An 18,483-nucleotide genomic window follows, 5' to 3' on the forward strand; every position below is an offset into this window, starting at 1 on the left:
GTTGGAAAACAATTTAAAATGTGCCAGTACTGTACTATGTATTCTATGTAGACCTACTATATTTATTTTCCCCACATTTATTTAGCTATTTATTGCTTTAACAACGTCTTGTCAACGGCAACTCTGCTGAAGAACTCTCTGGGCGAATCTATTTCTATTCACAGACGAATACCAGCGAGCTCATAACAGCCCAGTGGAATGGACCTAGAAAGACCTAATGAGGGAACTCGTAAAAGAGAAAGAGAATTCATGAGAGACCCTGATGGGCTATTACATGTTAAATACTAAGATTACCTGAACTTAGCCATGATAATATTTTCTATATGAAATTTCATTTTATTTAATAATTTCACAATTAACATGCATAAAACAGAGACATCACACCGGCAGTTCGTATAGAGGGCGCACGCGCACTGTAGCAAGTGGTTGCCATCCGCATTTGACACCGCGTGCTCTACATTTGGGCTTTAACAACAAAGTCGCTGAGGTGCGCGGCCCGTCACCACAGCAACAATTGGACCGGACAAGTCGACTGCACCAAATCCAAGATACAGCGGTGTCTGCGTTAACCCCCCCTGCCAGAAGGACATAGCCTACCAAAACCGCAATTTGCGACAAGAAGGTAGGTTGGTTGGATGAGGTCCAAGAGCCCAGTTTGTCAGGTAGCCTAACATTAGGTTACGCCTGAGCATCTCAGATAATGTTCTAGATTAGTTGGTTATTCTCAGGCTGTAGAGTAGCTGTGGCCGTTGAGGCTTAATGGGTATAGGCTAATATAGGATAATATGGTAGGCATAGGCTGAAAGTATCCCACATTAAAGCACTCTGTGTTGTTCTAGCACGTCGGGTATTCAATGGACGCCCAATCATTCACATCGTATGTATTTATTATAAAGTTCTGCTTTTGCATCTCTGATGCTCTGCCCCCCTTGCTCTAAGGTTACATCTGCAATGTAAAGCAATACAATGGAGCACACGGCTTTGCTTACGTCAGATATGCGGCTCTCACCAGCACATTTGTTACATAGCCTACATTTGTTATACATTTACAAAATAATATATGGCTAGGGTTTCATGTGTAGTAGGCTACGTGAAGTGTATATAGATATATCTTACTATGTCTATGTCCAAATTTAAAGCCTGCTCTTATCCGTGCAGAACGGTGTTGCTCGTATCCTTCAGGTAATCGGAGCACAGTCAGAAACCCGAAACGATGTCATTGTATCCGTCACTTGAGGACATGAAGGTGGATAAATTCATGCAGGTCTGTGTCTTAACTGTGATATCAATAATGCACTAGTTTGTGCTTTTTCCTCTGCACCAGAGATCTTGGGCTCATTGCAAACCATTTTCATATTATTTACTGTTGTGATGGTTTTACAGGACATTGCGCAGGCGCAAAATGCGCTCTCCGCGAGCCCCTCCAGAGCAATAGCTTTACCAGAGCCAGGCCCCGCCCAGGAGGAGAAGGCCATTGGGTTTGGGGACACAGTTCCTGAAGGTGTGTGATTATATAAAATGTCACTTAATTATTGGCTGAATTAATTATATTTTCCCCACCCCCTTATGCACTAATTTATCTGTGTTGTAAAGGACTTTACCCAAGGTTGTATCCTGAGTTGAGTGAATTTATGGGCTTGAATTTGAGTGAAGATGCTTTGCAGCAGGTCCTCTCTCTCCCCTCCTCGGACCAGTCTAGTGGGGTAAGGGTCCAAGGTGTGGAGCATATGCACATGTGGAATTTCTGTGTGTGCATGTGTGTGTGTGCCTCAGAGAGAAAGAGAGAGAGAGAGAGAGAGAGAGAGAGAGAGTGTGTGTTTGCATAACTGTATGGATGTGCTCTGTTCCATAGGTTGTGAGTGTCATGTCATCTGGTCCAGTCTGGGCGAGTGCTCCTATAACAGGGGGTGACGTAGGCATCCGTCGAGCAGAGATCCGGCAGGGTGTGAGAGAAGTGGTACTGTGCAAAGACAATGACGGCAAGATTGGCCTCCGTTTGAAAGCTATAGATAATGTAAGATTCGCCATGCAGACTGCTCATGAACACTGTCACACATCACACTGATATCCCTCTAATATTGCTTCACTGAATCACACACACACACGCTAAAGCACACACACACACACACACACACACACACACACACACACACACACACAGACACACACACACAGACACACACACACACATACTGCACACAAATCCAAATGCACATTTACTGTCCATGTGTTTCAGCATATGATTAAGTGTATTTTACTCAGTAAATGTGTGTCTGCATATTTCAGGGTGTTTTTGTACAGCTTGTGCAGGCCAACACGCCGGCAGCACTGGCAGGTTTGCGTTTTGGAGATCAGTTGCTGCAGATTAATGGAGAGTCCTGTGCCGGGTGGAATAGTGACAAAGCTCACAAAGCGCTAAAGAATGCTAACGCAGAGAGGATCACGCTTGCTGTTCGAGACAGGTAGAGCCCTGGAAAGATAACACTAACATGCAAGTGTTTGCATACACACAGGTTAATCATTTTTTCTGTCATAGAGTGGTATATTTACGTGTGTGTGTGTGTCCTTGCACAGGCCTCTGGAGCGCTCAGTTACCCTTCATAAGGACCTGAATGGCCAACTAGGGTTTTTATTTAAAAAGAGTCGTATCACTGCCATAGTGAAGGACAGCTCTGCTGCGAGAAATGGTCTCCTTACCGACCAACAAATTTGTGAGATCAATGGACAAAATGTCATTGGCCTCAAGGTCAGTGTCAGTCTCTCTCTCTCTCTCTCTCTCTCACTGTGTCTGAATATCTGTTGTCCACTGGATGTCATTTCTCCATCTCTGTCCTTTAGGACTCTCAAGTCTCTGACATCTTGAATTCATCAGGAAGCGTTGTCACAGTTACTGTGATGCCATTAGTCATATATGAGCACATGATGAAGAGGTGCGTTAAGCATTTGTGGGATTTTGCTAAGCAATCAGAGTGCTCCTCGTGTTAAGGCCTTCCTCATTCTTTTTTTCTCTGTCTTTCCTTTCTTTCACTCAGGATGTCCACCAGTATTGTGAAGTCCCTAATGGATCACTCTATCCCAGAGGTCTAATGGTGTTCGTTGCTGATGGAAGCCAGTGCTGTTTAAATTCCACCAGATGGCACACACACACACACACACACACACACACACACACACACACACACACACACACACACACACACACACACTTGCTTTTGATTCAGAAGATGTGAAGGGACACCAGTAGTGTATGTGAGAGTCGTGTGAACAAGACAGAAAGGGAAAATAGAGTGAGAGCCACGAATAATAAAGATAAAAAGAGAGAGAGAGAGTATTTACTGAAACGTCTTCCTTTAGACTTGGTTTAATTGTTAAGTTTATTTATTTATTTATTTGTCCATTTATTTAGTACTTGATCTATTCCATATGTTCTTATATGGTGTTGGCAATATTACTCAGGCTTCATATTAACTACATGCCCATGTTTAAAATGTTAGGTTAACCTGATGGAAACCAGGTACCATACATTCAGTAATGTTAGCTGAAAATAAAAAATAAAAATAAAGATACATTGACTTTGGAAGCCATTTTAGAACTATGCAGGGAGAAATGACAAATCTCAGAATATTACAGTTCATTATTTTTAAAACCATAATGTGTGCGAGTTATGTGTGAACTTGAATTTTTTCTGTTTATTATTGATTTTTTTGCATAAGTTATATGTGAGTATTTTGTAGTTGGGAATGTGTTTAGCTTTTGTTCTCTTTGTGATTCAAGGGAAGCACTTGACGTTAAAAAGCTCATTAACTGTCCCCCAGACTGTCCTTCAAATGTGCACCTAAAACATTCTGAGGTAGATAAAACATTGTGTCCAAAGATATTTCAAGAATTTGTTTGTTTTATAAATTAATTCAGTGCAATTAAAATAAATGTTAATGTTATCTTACATGTCCTCAACTGTAAACAGTGCTGTGTAAGTCTGTAGTGTGTCTTTAGTAGTCTGTAAATATGACACTATTTATATCACTGTATCTTTGTCAGCGTGGTCTTTAGTTTGATTACGTGTCAAGTACATATCACTAAATACATATGACTGAAGGATAATGGTATTTACCTACATACCTCTTTCCCTCCTTCATGTCGGTATTCTACACATTCTGTACATGGGGGCACCAGAAAATATCATACTCTAGCTCAATTACAAATGTGAAATATTCACACTCAATGATATCTGAGAATTCATGTGTATTCATGTACAGTATACTACTAAGACACCTGTATGTACAACTGTGATACCTTACATACACTGCAGATTTATGTAGGAAATGCTCATAGGCCTAGTTAAACACAAGGGATGCAAAGAGAAACAGTGCAGCATTTTTTTTCAGTTTTCTGATTTGTGATTTACAAGCAACTAGTTTTGGTCATCATCTTCTGCGCACTGGAGTAATGATGAAACAATTCAATTCAGCTGCAGTATCAACCTGGCATATGTGCCACTACATTATGTGCCTTTTACCACATGTTCAACTGATTCAGATACAGGGATTGGACAATGAAACACTGGCCAACACACAGTAGTGTTTGAGATTTAATGCCTACATATTTGCACATTTCATCAGTAAGAACAGAACGTAAAGGTTGTATAAGGAGAAGGCAATAACACAACTGTACATAAAATATTACAATCCACACAACATAATGAGAGACATCCAAAAAGAGGACAAATTGTCGGTATGTGTCTCATTGGCACATCTGTTACCAGGACAGTAAATCTTTGTGGTCCATCAAGAGCTGAACGAAAGTAACTTCAACAGGAGTAACTGGATGCAAGAGGAAGCAGTCCATATGAGATGTCTGGGTACCAACCCAGATTATATAAAAAAAAACATGAAACCACTGCTGCCCAACTAATTGCAGAATTAAATGTGCATCGTTACTCTCCACCAAAACTATTCCTCAGGAGCTCCACAGGGTCCATATTCATGGTTCGGCTGCTATAGCCAAACCATTGGTCACTCATGCCAAATATTGGGCTGTGGAGAGTGTCCAACATGTTTTGTTCGTCAATGAGTCCACCTTCACTGTCACCTTCATGGTGTGGAGAAACCCAAAAGAGACTTTAAAAAACATTTTGGAGGACCATGTGCACCCAATTTGGGGGCAGCCGTGGCCTACCGGTTAGTGCTTCGGACTTGTAACCGGAGGGTTGCCGGTTCGAACCCCGACCAGTAGGAGCAGCTGAAGTGCCCTTGAGCAAGGCACCTAACCCCTCACTGCTCCCCGAGCACCTCTGTTGTAGCAGGCAGGCCAGGATTAGTGTGTGCTTCACCTCACTGTGTGTTCACTGTGTGCTGAGTGTGTTTCACTAATTCACGGATTGGGATAAATGCAGAGACCAAATTTCCCTCACGGGATCAAAAGAGTATATATACTTATACAATGGTTCAAACATTACCCTCAAGTCGGGGCTGTGTTAAGATGATCAATGACACACCAGTACACACAGCATGACAGAGTGGCTTGAAAATGAACAGAGTGGTTTGAATATCAAAGTGAAATTAAACATCTCCCATGGCCTGCACAGTCACCAGATTTTAATATTGTTTAGTTATACTTGGGGGGTTTGTTGGAGATAGAAGATAGTCAGGAAATGTTTTCCTCTGTCAGCATCATGTAGTGGCCTGCCAGCGCCACCCACTCTGCAAGAGGAATGGCTCAAAATCCCTCCGGCCACTGTGCACTGTCATTCCCAAGACGAATTGATGCTGTATACTAATAAATTACTCTGGTCTAAAACCAGGTGTTTGAGTTTCATAGTCCAATCCCTGTATTTCACACACATGTAAAAGTGATTATTCCAGTTGTGTATGCAAATGTTACAATTCTATGTGTATGTGTGTTCTATGTTGATGTTTAGGCCTATAGATGTATCCTATCCCAGAATGTGAGCAAAGAAATGATAAGTGAATACAGGCGCATCATGTGGTATGCAGGGGCGTAGCACAAGATCCTGAGCCCTATGCAGGCAGTCCTGATGGGCCCCCATGTTCCCCCCTCATGCATATATTCCAGACTTTTCAAGGGCCCTCTTCCCCTTGGGTCCCTGGTAATCAGTCCCACTTTTACCCCCAGTTTGATGCCCCTGGTATGGCTTTTCCATGGATATTTGGGGTACAGGCCATATAGGATGGCAGGAATAGACTTACCTGAAAGAAAAGTTTATGAAATAACTAAAGAAATACAATGTCTACATGCAATTGTTCTGACATGAAATTCTCAATTACTATGCCAAGAAAATAAGACGTTTTATTGCACTTGAAGGTGAAAACTGAACATAGCCAGCCTATGTTATGGTATGAAGTCTCGCGAGAAAATACACGTCCCATTTTGCCACGTTCCTTCATCTTGTATCGCGGGGAGTTTGAACAAGGAAGAGAGCCTTTACATCTGATTGGTCTTTTCACTGGAAACCTCCACCCTCTAATACTTTGACTAAATATGATTGGATTACATCTTTGCCTGTCAAGTTTTCACTGTCTGGACTTTGCTAACATATTCCAGCAAGATTTCTCCCCATACCTGATGGAGAAATTTCTGACGAAGGATATCCTGGAGTAACACAATTCCAAGCGCCAAATATCTTGTAGGCCTATATTCGTCCCTGCTGTGACAGCGATGGGCCAGAAGAAAAATTCGCGCAGTCAGGCAAAAAAAGGTAAGCATCTTCTGTCATCCTGCTCAGATTGATGCAGCGTCACACTGTAGCAGCCCATACGGCGGCGGGCCTGGGCAACTTTATCTTTCTGGATCAATTATCAGTAAACCTGGAATATCAGATGTTGTCTTAAGTGATAATGGAGTAAAAGAATGAAAGGAGAAAACGGTCTCATATTTGGTTTGTAGAGGACGCAGCAGCAGCAGTAGCCTAGGTAGTAGCCTACTACTTCTGCTATGTTTGTAAACCCACACTCCACACAAAGACTTGCAAGTTACCCTGCAGGAATGTTAGACATTGTTTCATTGCATCTTCACATCTTCACTGACAGCTGCACGTCTGTTGCTAACTATTTCGTAGTGTTTCCCACTTAGACGAGAAAAGAATATAGGCTAGGAGAAGATCACGAATCAAACGTGACATACCCTAAATGTTAACATCCTAGTCTGGATAGTGATGACAATCACCAAAGCTCAAACGAGTATTACTTCAGGGTAAAGTTTAGCTTCCTCTAGGCGAAACAGAGTTCGTGCGTGCGTGCGCCATAGTGCATAGTTCATAGTCAGACATTCGAAAGGAGAAGTCTTGGCCACAACCACCGGACGCTGGGGTCAAGTGATCGTTGTGGTCGTAATAAAGACAGTGCTAAAGGCATGTGACATGGACTGTCTGGAAATATATCTGTTGTAGCGGATTCTTTTTATCAGGGTTTTATAGGATATCCTATGTGAATCGTTGGTCTTCAAACTACATTTCCGATCATTTAGACGTAGGCTACACGACCTGCACGATAGGCTTGCATCTGTCTCCTCTTTTGGCCCTAAGGTTTAGTTGGTTCTAGCTATTCAGACATTACAGTATGTGCTCTCATTGTGCTGAATGTGCTTATCCATTGTTTTACCTACCACCAAGTCTACAACCATGTGCAGAATCTGTTTACAGCCTGATTGAAACAGGAAGGGAGACAGGCGTTTTGGTTTATGGCTAGTGGATGATGTCACTGTTAATTCATGGCACTTAAGGATTCCTAGGTATCCAGTATTAACCCTCTTGGGTTAAAACATTTCTTTGATTACTAACTAAAGTACCCATAGAGACATTCAGCCATCTTTATTTCATCTCTGTGCATTGCAACATTTGGCAGCATTACAGTTGAATCCCCATTTAAATCTCTCCCCAACACATTTTGTTTCTGTTTGGATGTTCACCAAAATCAGTTTGCTATATTCAGTCCCAACTCAGAGCAGTAAGCCAGGAGTGGGATTTAAAACTCCAATGTCTCTTACCAGTGCTTAGTTACTTCCACAAATTACACCACTCCCCATAAGTGTTACACATAGCATTCATAGATTGTAAAAATAGGAGTTCCATCTGTTGTTTTTGTAGTATAGGACTATTTATATGATTGGATTGGGCAGATTGGTGGTTATGAAAAATAACTTTTTTATACTTGTATTTACCTGTATTAGATAGATAGATAGATAGATAGATCGATATATACTTTATTGATCCCCAATAAAAAAAATCAAGATTATTATGATAAATAGGTTCTACTGCACACAGTGATGATAAGTGGTGTAGTGCCACTTAAAGAAAATCGGCTGGATTATGTCATGTTTTGTGAATTATGTGTGAATGTGATGCAGTAGTATTCATCATTCAGGCATCAACCCAAACGGAGTTGTTTGAGTGTTTATTTCAGAATGGCAAGATATGGTAAATAAGCTTGGCTACATTTCATATGGCCTTCAGCTAGAGTTGTTACTCTAGTGTGTGACACTCTCAAAAGTGATAGGCTAGTTGGTAGGTGCAACTTTGAGAAGGGGCCTTAGACTTTGCCATAAACCAGTCAGAAACCTGAGGTCAGGGATTGGGTTATGACAATGTTTGTCAAATTCAAAAACCCTTGTTGACAAGTGGAAGGATGAGGGAATGTCTTGAAGTAAGCACAAAGTAGATCTCTGAGTCATTGCAGTGGTGAGCAGATGTTTTAGGATGTGTTTGATTGATGACTTTATTGAACTTTCTTGTATTATTTAGTGATATATTAGTTGCACCCCCCTTTCTATGGACATGCATAATTATCACATATTTCTGTGTCATGGGTTTGAGTGAGTACACACTTTTACAGATTTACGGATTACGTTTTACAGGTGATGAAGCATGAGTTAGTGTCTTGTAAGTATGTGTGATGGGGAACTAACAGCATGCTTAAATGTGTGTGTATGTGTGCCTTGTGACATGACAGTAAACTGTGTGTGTGAGTGTGACAGAGACTCCAAAGTGTCCTCTCCATATGAGGGCCAGTCTAGAGTGTATGCTGACGGCAGCACTAAAAATACTCTGAGCTCTGTGTATCGGGTTCCAGCTGAGTTAGCGGGCGAACTCTGCTGAGTTGGAGCAGAAGTCCTCACAGTTTTCTTTTGCCGATCTCCAAACCTGTGGGAATGGCAGAAACCATCACAGACGGAAACACAATGATGGAAGACACAATGGTGGAAGACACAGGTAGAGTAAGGACTGGATGAGAGAGCCATGCAGAAGTGTATGTGTCCGCACTGGCACGTCCATTTGCCCACATGTGGGTGAAAGACGGGCTGAGGCACCATAACAGAAACAAACGGACATATCAGATTTAGTGACTGATAGGTTTTATTGTTTTGGCGAAGTGTCAGCTCACGATGAGAGAGGTGTAAATGATGTGACTGTGCATGTTTCAGTGTGCTAATGAGGATAGGGGTGCAGAGATACTTGTCCATTGTGCTCACAGGTTAGTGCCTTTTGACAATGGATCATGTAGTTTGAGCAGCAGACACAGCTGTTCAATTCCTCCTCTCTCCCCATGTCTCTGTCCTGTTCTTTCTGTGTTGCATGCTCTATATTTGTAGAGATATAAATAGTCTATTTGGCAGAAAGCTTAGTGTCTGTTGAAGAGGAAATTAATTTCGTGCAGGACTGAAAAAGAAGCCTTTTTCTGAAAATATTATAGAAATATTATCTCTGTTAATTATTTGTTGTGAATCAGACTGACCACAAAACAACGGCCAATGTGGCGAGATGGTTGTCATAGATTACGATAGATAGTTGGATTATGGCTGCTCTGTCCTCTTTATTCCAAAGTTGTGTGTCTATGAACATCTTTACTGTAACATTTGTTTGTCATATAACATCAAATCAAATTGGATGAGCTCAATTGTTTTCATGACCTTGGCATTCACATACAACACTCATGAAAATATTCTGTAGACGAGACCTCTTTGTTGTGTTTTGTAGGCCCTTTGTCATTGCTGGACAGACAAATAAATGCACATTTGTTTGTATGTATATTGCTCCTAAGCGACCTTGAGGGTTCTGCTTCAGCCATCTGATACCCCTGTTATATTTTAACCCTGTGTTCTTTACCCTCTACCCACAATGCAATTGCCCATTCATTCTCTGGATACCTGCAGACACATTTGCCGTAACGTTTAACCATATTGAAATGGCCAATGACTCGTTACTGTGCTCACCCAGTTGTTCAGAGTAAAAGGGAGTTCTTAACAGCTTTTATAAACGAGTACCCGTATGTGGTCAGAAATACAGGAAGCAACATATTGGGGCTGATTATGAGGATGTGATCTTATCAGCTATACAGACCTGCTTTTATTTGGATTTTTGTTTCCACAAATGCCCTACATTAGAAGATGTTTTTAATTGAACTGATGCAGTATAAATAGTACTGTTCTGTTTACAGGTACAATTACATGCTTTGCTTTTGCAATATTTTTACAAAGGGGTCATTCTGTGTTAAATCCGATAAGGTTGTTGCTGCACCGTCAAACCATGTGTATATCATAAATGGATCCTAAAACCGAGGCCTGTAAAATACTTCTGTTCAAATCTTCTGTTTTCATATTTTTTCAGCCCTTGACATTACTTGACAGCCTGAAAAACACATTATCTGGGAAGCAATGTTTGGGCATTAATATCTTTAAAAGTGTTTTTCCTGGCCTTCCCAAACTCTATAGCATGGAAAACAAACTTGTTCTCAGTATGGCTGAATGCATACGTTTTCTGAATGTGCATTGATTTCCCTAGACTTGGGGTAAAGTGCACAAAGGTATTATAAACTTGTTTTGTACACATTTGGTGTCAATCGTTATTCTTTCTGTAAATACAATATTTTATAATGTGCCAATATTTGACTTCTCCGCATATAATGGGCACAAAGATATTAAGGATAAAATAGGTAATTTTCAAAAGTCTAAAATACGTGGGGTAGCTAGTGGGAATTTGAAAGTCGATGTGGAAGTAGCTCAATTAATTAACGTTGTAGATAATCAGATAATCAGGAGCAAGACGGGTAATTCCTCAGAAGCAAGAATGAAAAAGCAGAGGTATAAGGTAATTAACTAAGTGTATTTATATATGAAGGAAACACCATACAGCATTGTGTTGTTGTACACTAAATGTTTTAACATTATTCCCATATAGATTTTCAGGCTTCTACTAGCTACCCCACATGCCATTTCTATCCTCTGAAAATGACTAAAAAATGCAGCAACCATTTTCTTGGGTTCTGTCTGATTTGACCTGGAATAATCCACGACGACATTTCCTTCATTCTGTAAATATTTTCCTCATTCTTTAAATGTCATCCATCCTGTTCAGTCTCAGTGCCATTTCAAAGGTCTGCCAAAGTAGATTTCTCTAAGAACATGTTTACCTGACAGCACTTGGCTGTTTTAAAGCACAGTGCCAATGGCAACTGTAATGGAAGAGGACCCTGTGCCTCGGTGGCTCATTGTCTTATGACTGGTTTTGCCTGTCTGTCTGTGTATGTCTATCCACAGAGGCTCCCTCTCCTCCTCCTCCCCCAGCGGCTGTCAGTAAGAATGGGAGGAAAGCAGAGGGGAATTCCATCTTCAGCTGGATCTTTGTCTTGGCCCTTCTGGGAGCCTGGACCGCAGTTGGAGTGGTGTGGTTTGACATTGTCGACTATGACACTGTTGTAGGTATGTCTGTTTTCATGGTCACCTGACCAGATCCTATCTGAACACAATCCGTTTGCTCATTTGCTGGGGTAAATCTAGTGTGAAGAAAATGAACAGTGTCCTTTCTTTAGAGCTTGTTTCAGTTTCCAAAAGAGATACTGCAGGATGATGATGAGATTTTGAGGGATTTTCAGCTCTATATTTGGATGTTATTCAGGCAAGGAGACCCCATTTGTCCATAAGCTTAAAATAACTTACTGGACTGGCTTACTTTAGTACCTGACACACATTGCTCATTAAACTAATACACCAAACCTGTACATATACAAATAATTAAAATGTATTCCGCGTTATTGTGTGCTGGACACGATCACCTAGGGCCCTATTTTCGCAACACAAAACCCGGTACAAAACATATTATTATCCTGACGCAAAATGTATTCGTATCGTACACTTTTTCACCATGCCCTTCTCTTTTATTACACAATGCGCTCAGGGGTGTGGCAATTAACGACCTAAGGTGTAGTCTTGGCGCATTATCTAAAAATCGCTATCTTACACTATCTAAAAAGTACAGAGCCCGGGAGAGCCATTAAGTGATATTTTTTCTGGTCGTGATAATTTGTGAGCACATTTTCCTTTAATTAAGCCCTCGAATTAATAAAACGTGAGCACGTTTTCATTTAATTGAGCCCTCGAATTAATACAACGTGACCCCGTTGTAGGCCTAAATTGAGCTCTCGAAATATGTATTTCGTGCTCACATTTAGTAATTTTCTCACCGCTCGCTGTGCTGTGGTGGCAACTTCGTGTTACCTTGACATGGACTAGGCCTACAGCTATCTGTAACAGTTCATATTGGTAATGTGATGATAACCGTAAGCAGCTAATTAAAGACTTTAGGTGGTCATGTTTTATAGCGGACTTCTACTCTTTGTAGCAGGGGCACTGTGGTGTCAACCGCCAGCTATGGAGACCCATAATGGGGAAATTCTACTAGGCTACAAAGGCTACTCGCGGGCTCTGTTGTAGCCTAATGACCGGTTTCCACTATCTCCTGGATTGTTGACTTAACTGTGAGGTCTAGAAGTCAATCGAAGCACATCACAGCGACAAGCTCCCAAACAATTACAACACGTAGACCTACTGTTGGTACAAATAGGCTACTGCGTATTAGTAGTATAGCCTAATACCCACCCAAGACAATAAGGTTCCCTCTAGCCCGATGGGCCTCACCATATAACCCACGCCAAGACACCAATGATGCATACAACGAGGTAAGCTTTGATAATGGACTATGAAACGGAGACATAAACAGTGTCGTTCACGATGCTCAGCTTCTCAGGCTATGTAGCCCAGCTCACACCGTTCGCGATAAACACCACAGCTCTGCATACACTTGGACCTCAACACTCAAAACTTCGGCAAACATTCAGCTGGACGATGTTGCCAAGGGGCCTGTACAAACACACACAATCATCTGCTCTCCCACCTACAGCCTACCTAACGGGGCTATATCCAGGTGCACTGCAATCAATGAGATTCCCTCTCGTCACTACAAGCGACACACCTCCCCGCGTCATTCCCGGGATACCCCTTGACACCAAAGTATGTTTTGTGCACACAATTTAATTTCTTCGAGCCCACGTTTTAATTATTCGGTGGGTGCGTTTTAGTAGATCGAGATCTCGAATATACTATAACGTGCTCATGTTTACATGTGTCAAGACAATATTGAGTGCACGTTTTACAAATTGTGGCCACGTTTAAGTAGATCGTGCACACAATGTTCTATAACCATGTTCACACATTGTGCTCCCGTTTTAATAAATCGTGCCCTCGTTTTTAGTAAATCGTATTTCGTTTTAGTAAATAGTGCAGTCGTTTAATAAATTGTGCCCTCGTTTTACTATGCTTAAAATGAGAGCTCAATTTAGTAAAATGAGCTCACACTATAGTAAAACGAGAGCACAATATAGTAAATTGTGCACACGATTTAGTAAACCGAGCGCACAATTTAGTAACACGAGCTTACAATTTAGTAAAACGAGTGCACAATATAGTTAAACAAGAGCACAATTTAGTAAAACGCGCGCACAATGTAGTAAAACGAGCGCACATTCTCTCAACATGCAAAACATTTTGCGATGACCCCTCTAGGGCTCCGTAAAAAAGCATTAAACCACTGACCGAGAAAAAACTGGTCTATAGCGTAAGGCGCATATGAAGCACAACTGAAGACGCACTGTCACGAGATGTAAGCAGCAAGTCCTCTGCAGGATACATGTCCTTAGGTTTTTTATTCAGTCATTCGAACATTATTGGGGTAAATGTGTAATTAACTGTAACTAAGTTAAGTAAGTTAGTTTCACTTTGCCTATGAGTTCAAATAGACGAGCGCAGTTGTGTGTACTCTGCTAGGTTTTAGTAAAGCATGGTTTAGTGCAACATCTGTTCCATACGGTCTCGCATGCAAGCAGATTCCTTCAAATGCGCCGTTGACTATCAAAATATCGATGCACTGTTTGAAGTTGTGCTGCTTGCAATTAAAGGGAATGGCAGATGTCATTTTCATTGGTTTAAAGGATGTTACGCCCAAAACATACCCATGACTGATTAAGAAACATAAGACCAATCTTTTTGCTCCAGGCGCTGACGTTTGTGTATCCAATGTGCCCTGGACAAACCCCGAAATTTGTTTAAGCTATTCGCTAGTGACCATGCGTTTTAGATCGCCAAAATATAGCCCCTAATCTTTTTCCATACAAGTGATGTACATCATTTCCTCTCCTTTCGTAGGCACACTGGTCCCTTATGATATTGATGGAGATGGTCACCTTGGTTTGGAGGATGCCAAAGTGCTACTTGGTTAGTAATCTTTCTTTTGTTCTTTCTTTCTTTCTTTCTTTCTTTCTTTCTTTCTTTCTTTATTTCATTCTTTCTTTCTTTCCCACATTCTGCTTTGTATTTCATCTCTGACTTTTAATTCATCCCTTCTTTCACAAATACAATGATGGGTGTTTTGTAGCTCCCTTAGATGTGCACAGGTACAAGGTACTGCCATCCTGTTAATGTGCCATCTGTGATTGAGAAGACATCACACAAGGCTTTTCATTACTTATGCCATGCTAACTGCTATGCTGCCTATCCTTAACATGTTGCTTAAGTGTTTGACCCAAGAGCAGCAAGGATAATCTTAGCCATTCATCAGTCTATGTCATGTTGTTTAAACTTCTACATTTCTTCTCATATCTTTTAAGTAGAGCATCCCTGTTGCTCTTTTAGCTTGTTTGCTCCCATGTCCAGCACCAACCTCCTTCATTGTCCTTTCCTGTCTGTCTTTCCAATGTGTTGTCTCTCCCCTGGCTCTCCTTGCTCTTGCTACCTTGTCCTCTCTTCTCTATTTTCCCCCTTTTTACTTTTCCTCTGTGCTTGTAGGCTTGACCAAAGATGGCCCTTTTGGCGATGCTTTAGCAGAGGATGGCTTATTGCACAGCCTGTTTCTATTTCTCTCTGATGTAAACACTGATGTACCCAAAGAGAAAAGTGAAGATGGAGAGAGAGTGGCGAAGGAGGGTGTGGGTATGTCAGGAATTTCCAGGGGTTGGATATTGATAAGCAAGGAGAGATCTTAAGATCCACAAACTGAGGTGCTTTGGATCAACACAGGAAATCTTGGGTTGCCTTGCTCCATGTGTGGCTTTTGTGGAACCCCCCAATATCTCAGATTACAAACATGGTTGGCAAAATTGGAAAAACATGACTGTGTGTAGATAGATACAGTAGATACTTTATTGATCCCCAAGGGGAAACTACCTAGCTGTAGTACTAATGTGGTTCTGTCTATTTTATTTATACTGTATCTATTTATCTATGTATCTATAGAATTAATGAGCTCCCATCTCTTGGGCTGGTATTCAGATAGATAGATAGATAGATACTTTATTGATCCCCAGGGGAAATTCAAGAAGGCAAGGCAAGAACAATCAAGAGGCAGGCAGGCAGGCTAGAACAATCAAGAACAAGTGCCCAAAGTATCTAGACAACTGCAGAGTGAAATGTTTTTACAAAAATCTGTGCTATAGATATTTAAGGAGATTTTTCTGGTTTCATTCAGCACAGTAGTCTATAGTCTTCCAAGATTGCTGTCCTTAATATACCGGTATGATAAAGCAAGTTCTACACTCCTTCCTGAGTAAGTTTGCATTTCACAGTCGCAAAGCATTATTTCTTAAATTTAAATGTTTGAATATGATATTAATCATTTTCAGTATAGTACTATTACTATTAGTCTTTTGCTCAGGCACATGAGCCAAAGTGTCCTGTTTGTCCATTGCAGCCATTTCTATTTTAGATGGTGAGATCTCACTGAACTTCCCACAGATGTTGAGCAAATGTTTATAATGCGTACATTTTCAAAATCTAAACCACATTTTCAGATGTCAAGGCCACCGTAAACTGAGGTGATTACACTAATCCATGGGCTAAATGATTATCACACGCCTATTACCCTAGACAGGCAAAGCAAACAGCCCTTTAATTAAAGGTTATATATTTTCACTGTAAAAATGGTTCCTACTGTCCACCCCTTTTCTTAGTCTGTAGTTACAACCTAAGTGGGACAAAAAGGCTATAACTTTCTGACAGGGGACATCGCCAACACCTGCTTACAACCCATTATCCACAACATAACTTTCCCCAGAGCAAATCAAATTTGTAATTTACAATTAACCCTGTGAAAAAGAGTTAAAAATGGGAGAAAAAAATTCCCCAGGTTATGTTTGTCCATTAACCACTTAATTTTACTCTGTGATGCAGGGCTTCAGTTCTGTTCATGCTGTTCATTTATTTTATTTTTCTTCCAAACTCAAAATGACAGACAAGAAAAAGACAATCAATGTGGCAATTCCCAAAAAAGAAAAGACAGTGAGGCTGAAAGGTATTTTTGTATTTGTCCGTCAAGCTCCTTGTTGGTTCATATTTTTGTTTGATGTGTTGTATTCTTGCATGGGACTGCAGAGAGACTTAATTTGTGTGGTGAAAGACATGTCAATTTTCTCCACGGCTAGTGATGCTGAGGCTATGGCGGGTGATGCCATAATAGGCTGTTAACATGATGGAAGGTATAGTCAACCTACCATCAACTTGCTACCTTGAGTCTTTGGAATCAGACTTATCTGGTTGCATTGCATTGCAGCAGTGATGAAATTCTCAGAGCATGGTGGCCTATTAAGAGGGCTGTTGTTGAGAGCATAGACTTTATACAGTCTATGGTTGAGAGTAGTTCCTTGACTGATCCAGTATACCAACAGATTAAACGCAAATAGTTCATAATGAGTAAACAGAGGTCACATGCATGTTTGCTTGTACATTATTGTGTGAATTTCTGAGTGTATGTGTGTGTGCTTGTACTGTATGTGTGTCTGTGTGCATGCATTTGATTAACTTTTTTGACTTGTTGTTTTTATATTCTACCATCTTTACAAAATAGCATCACCTGACAATGTTGTAGGGACCCCAGGTCTTAAGAAAGAGAAGAAATCAAAACTGAAAGGTATTTTCACCTGTTGTCAGTCCCTTTTGTTTGGGGTTTCATTGTTCCCACTTTGATACACACGATATTTCAGCTTGGCATAAGAGTGGCATGTGTGGTCAGCTTATGTCTAATTAGATATGGCTGTAGCGATCTTTAAACATGTTGTGACAGATTCACTGTTATTTTTTTCCATATTAAGAAGATATTGCTGTGGAATCTAAAGAGGTGGTCGACCCTGAAGGTATTTCCTAGTCTTGCCCTTAACGTGACTGGTCTTTAAACGTAATAAAACCTTAAGCATGGTCTTTTCAGGATGGAATGTAAATCCGATATACTGTCCTCACGTTGTTTGCACTTCAAACAACATTGTGTCTTGCATTTCATTTGTGGCTGTGAAATGCTGAGTATCAGGAAATGTCCTTTCTTGAATTCAAACAGACTTCAATATTATCAAGGTAATTAAGCAGATCTCGATCATTGTCATTTCCTTGGAACTTTTACAGAATTGCCATTCCTGGTGAATGAGGTCTGATTGAATTTGACGTTGATTGTAATGTGTGCTTTTTTGTTGTGGAGTGTTTTCCCAAAGGGGTCTGTGTTGCGATGCATGCTGTAAGTTGGCAGAGAACTGTCAGTGAATCTCAGTTCTGAGCAGTCTTTGGACTCTTGCTGTAAAACATTTATAGATTGTGTAGTTATACAATAATGCTGCCTTACTGAGTGTGACTGAGAGTGAACATTTTTCTGTCTGTGATTTATTTCTCTTTTTTGGTGGAAAAATATTCAAATGATTTCAATTGTCTGAAGAATATTGTCTTGATGTGCATCGCTGATGCTTCTTAGGAATAATCGTATGTATTTAATTCAAAGAGATTGGCTTATTACTGGCTTAAACACAGTGCAGCAGAGAATGCCCCCGTCATCCCTGTGGCACATGCCACAGTATGTAGAAAGAAACAAGAGAAGGTTAAAAATGTCCTCATCATAAATTAATGAATGAATAAGATAAGATGTGTAAAGATGATAGATTATTGACTTGGATGTCTCCTCCGACTGAACACCAGCAACTAGGCCTACAGCATATCTGTATAAAACATTATACAGGATTTTCACAGAGTGCAATACATTTCTTCAGGTTTGATAAGTCAGAATGTTTAGATTTTTGAGGACACACTGAGGAAATTCCTGCCCATTTATACCTTATTGCATTCCTTTCTGTAAAATGGATGATGGGACTGTTGTACAGAAATAGTATTAAT

General features: G+C 40.6%; 2 protein-coding genes across 7 annotated transcripts in view; both read left to right on the top strand.

Annotated features, from left to right (window-relative positions):
* The first annotated feature begins 135 nt into the window (after window positions 1–135).
* Window positions 136–4,026, top strand: LOC125309675 (syndecan binding protein (syntenin)). Of its 2 annotated transcripts, none has more exons than XM_048266737.1 (9): window positions 136–622; window positions 1,183–1,264; window positions 1,384–1,501; window positions 1,594–1,703; window positions 1,853–2,014; window positions 2,287–2,462; window positions 2,575–2,746; window positions 2,839–2,930; window positions 3,033–4,026. In XM_048266737.1, the coding sequence occupies exons 2-9, from the start codon at window positions 1,214–1,216 to the stop codon at window positions 3,085–3,087; spliced, it is 936 nt and encodes a 311-aa protein (XP_048122694.1). In that variant the 5' UTR covers window positions 136–622; window positions 1,183–1,213; the 3' UTR covers window positions 3,088–4,026. The 2 variants fall into 2 exon arrangements, with proteins under 2 accessions (XP_048122694.1, XP_048122692.1); XM_048266735.1 differs by having other exon boundaries at window positions 139–622; window positions 1,159–1,264.
* A 2,522-nt stretch (window positions 4,027–6,548) lies between these two features.
* LOC125309260 (aspartyl/asparaginyl beta-hydroxylase-like) overlaps window positions 6,549–18,483 on the top strand; it is a 40,544-nt gene continuing 28,609 nt past the window's right edge. For 4 of the 5 annotated variants that reach the window (XM_048266047.1, XM_048266048.1, XM_048266050.1 and 1 more), the window contains exons 1-3: window positions 9,028–9,223; window positions 11,548–11,709; window positions 14,488–14,556. In XM_048266047.1, the coding sequence (XP_048122004.1) occupies window positions 9,163–9,223; window positions 11,548–11,709; window positions 14,488–14,556 (292 nt within the window). In that variant the 5' untranslated portion in view covers window positions 9,028–9,162. Of the gene's footprint in view, window positions 6,716–9,027; window positions 9,224–11,547; window positions 11,710–14,487; window positions 14,557–18,483 lie in introns of those variants that run through there. The other variant, XM_048266049.1, reaches the window with a different exon arrangement.

This window comes from Alosa alosa, chromosome 16, assembly GCF_017589495.1.
Source record: "Alosa alosa isolate M-15738 ecotype Scorff River chromosome 16, AALO_Geno_1.1, whole genome shotgun sequence".
Lineage (NCBI taxonomy): Eukaryota > Metazoa > Chordata > Actinopteri > Clupeiformes > Clupeidae > Alosa > Alosa alosa.

What these genes read in the sequence shown, in the direction of transcription:
- LOC125309675 (XM_048266737.1), top strand. Translation starts at nt 1,214, where the DNA reads ATGTCATTGTATCCGTCACTTGAGGACATGAAGGTGGATAAATTCATG. An exon ending in AGGTGGATAAATTCATGCAG is followed by an intron (nt 1,265 to 1,383) that starts GTCTGTGTCTTA and finishes ATGGTTTTACAG; the next exon opens with GACATTGCGCAGGCGCAAAA. An exon ending in TATGAGCACATGATGAAGAG is followed by an intron (nt 2,931 to 3,032) that starts GTGCGTTAAGCA and finishes TCTTTCACTCAG; the next exon opens with GATGTCCACCAGTATTGTGA.